The sequence below is a fragment of the Hyla sarda genome, chromosome 11 (genome assembly GCF_029499605.1).
Source record: "Hyla sarda isolate aHylSar1 chromosome 11, aHylSar1.hap1, whole genome shotgun sequence".
NCBI classification, from domain to species: domain Eukaryota; kingdom Metazoa; phylum Chordata; class Amphibia; order Anura; family Hylidae; genus Hyla; species Hyla sarda.
The window spans coordinates 102,618,108-102,620,327 of record NC_079199.1 but is presented as its reverse complement, the minus strand read 5'-3'; the positions used below and the strand labels follow the sequence as shown (position 1 = coordinate 102,620,327).

Below are 2,220 nucleotides of genomic sequence, written 5' to 3'. Positions count from 1 at the left end.
TATATATATATACAGTCAGTATATACGCGGTTCTGGTCCTCCTCCTCACTGTACACGGATAGTATATATATATACAGTCAGTATATACGCGGTTCTGGTCCTCCTCCTCACTGTACACGGATAGTATATATATATATACAGTCAGTATATACGTGGTTCTGGTCCTCCTCCTCACTGTACACGGATAGTATATATATATATATACAGTCAGTATATACGCGGTTCTGGTCCTCCTCCTCACTGTACACGGATAGTATATATATATATACAGCCAGTATATACGCGGTTCTGGTCCTCCTCCTCTCTGTACACGGATAGTATATATATATACAGTCAGTATATACGCGGTTCTGGTCCTCCTCCTCACTGTACACGGATAGTATATATATATATATACAGTCAGTATATACGCGGTTCTGGTCCTCCTCCTCACTGTACACGGATAGTATATATATATACAGCCAGTATATACGCGGCTCTGGTCCTCCTCCTCACTGTACACGGATAGTATATATATATATATACAGTCAGTATATACGCGGTTCTGGTCCTCCTCCTCACTGTACACGGATAGTATATATATATATAGTCAGTATATACGCGGTTCTGGTCCTCCTCTCTGTACACGGATAGTATATATATATATATACAGTCAGTATATACGCGGTTCTGGTCCTCCTCTCTGTACACGGATAGTATATATATATATATACAGTCAGTATATACGCGGCTCTGGTCCTCCTCCTCACTGTACACGAAGCATTCTCTCCTGCACCACGTGACCGTGACGCGTTTCCCTGTACCTGGGATGGAGGCGGTAACGCAGTGACATCGCCCGGAGCCCCTCACGGTCCCGGAGCCTCCGCTATGAGCCCGGGCTGAGGCTGCACGATGTTCCCGATGTCTCCGGAGAGGGCGCTCCCCCGGGCCCGGGCACACGGCGCCCTGCTGCCCTCCATGCTGATGTTCGGGGTGATCGTGGCCTCCAGCGGGCTGCTGCTGATGATCGAGCGGGGGATCCTGGCTGAGGTGAAGACCCCTCCTCCCCGCGGGGACGTGGCATGGCGGGGCCGGGAGCCCGCGGTAACGGGGGACGAGGAGCTGGAGCTGCAGATCGTGCGCGAGCTGCGGAACCGCACCATGAGCCGCGTGTGTGAGAACATGCCCCGCAGTGTGTGGGCTCTGCCCCCGGGACAGAGGAGGACGCTGCTCCGGCACATCATAGTCAGTGACAAGTACCGGCTGCTGTACTGCTATGTGCCGAAGGTGGCGTGCTCCAACTGGAAGCGGGTGCTGAAGGTGCTGGACGGCAGCCTGGACAGTATTCACACTAAGCTAAAGATGGACCACAAGAGCGACCTGGTGTTCCTGGCCGACCTCCCCTCCGATCAGGTGCGGTACCGGCTGCAGCACTACTACAAGTTCCTGTTTGTACGGGACCCCCTGGAGCGGCTGCTCTCCGCCTACCGCAACAAGTTCGGTGAGATCAAGGAGTACCAGCAGCGCTATGGCATGGAGATCGTGCGGCGGTACCGCAAGGACCCAACCGGCTCCAAGGGCGACGACGTCACCTTCTCAGAGTTCGTGCGGTACCTGCTGGACGAGGATGTGGAGAAGATGAACGAGCACTGGATGCCCATCAGTAACCTGTGCCAGCCCTGCGCCGTGCCCTACCAGTACATTGGCACCTACGAGCGCCTGCGACAGGACGCCAGCCAAGTCCTGGACACCATCGGTGCCCCCCCATACATCCAGTTCCCGGAGAGGCAGGCCTGGTACAAGCCGGTAACCAAAGAGACGCTGCGGTACTTCCTATGCAACACCCCCCAGGGGCTAATCCGGGAGCTGCTGCCCAAATACGTCCTAGACTACTCCCTGTTCGCCTACACCCTGCCCAACATCACCAGTGACTACTGCCGGCAGTGAGGACCTATACCCTGCCCAACATCACCAGTGACTACTGCCGGCAGTGAGGACCTACACCCTGCCCAACATCACCAGTGACTACTGCCGGCAGTGAGGACCTATACCCTGCCCAACATCACCAGTGACTACTGCCGGCAGTGAGGACCTACACCCTGCCCAACATCACCAGTGACTACTGCCGGCAGTGAGGACCTACACCCTGCCCAACATCACCAGTGACTACTGCCGGCAGTGAGGACCTACACCCTGCCCAACATCACCAGTGACTACTGCCGGCAGTGAGGACCTATACCC

General features: G+C 55.1%; 1 protein-coding gene across 1 annotated transcript; it reads left to right on the top strand.

Moving 5' to 3' along the window:
- The first annotated feature begins 806 nt into the window (after positions 1–806).
- On the top strand, positions 807–2,002 carry CHST14 (carbohydrate sulfotransferase 14). The gene has a single exon (XM_056546851.1). The coding sequence runs from the start codon at positions 892–894 to the stop codon at positions 1,924–1,926; it is 1,035 nt and encodes a 344-aa protein (XP_056402826.1). The 5' UTR covers positions 807–891; the 3' UTR covers positions 1,927–2,002.
- Positions 2,003–2,220: the final 218 nt, after the last annotated feature.

Excerpts from the sequence above, each read along its gene's own strand:
- CHST14 (XM_056546851.1), top strand. The coding sequence starts at position 892 with ATGTTCCCGATGTCTCCGGAGAGGGCGCTCCCCCGGGCCCGGGCACAC.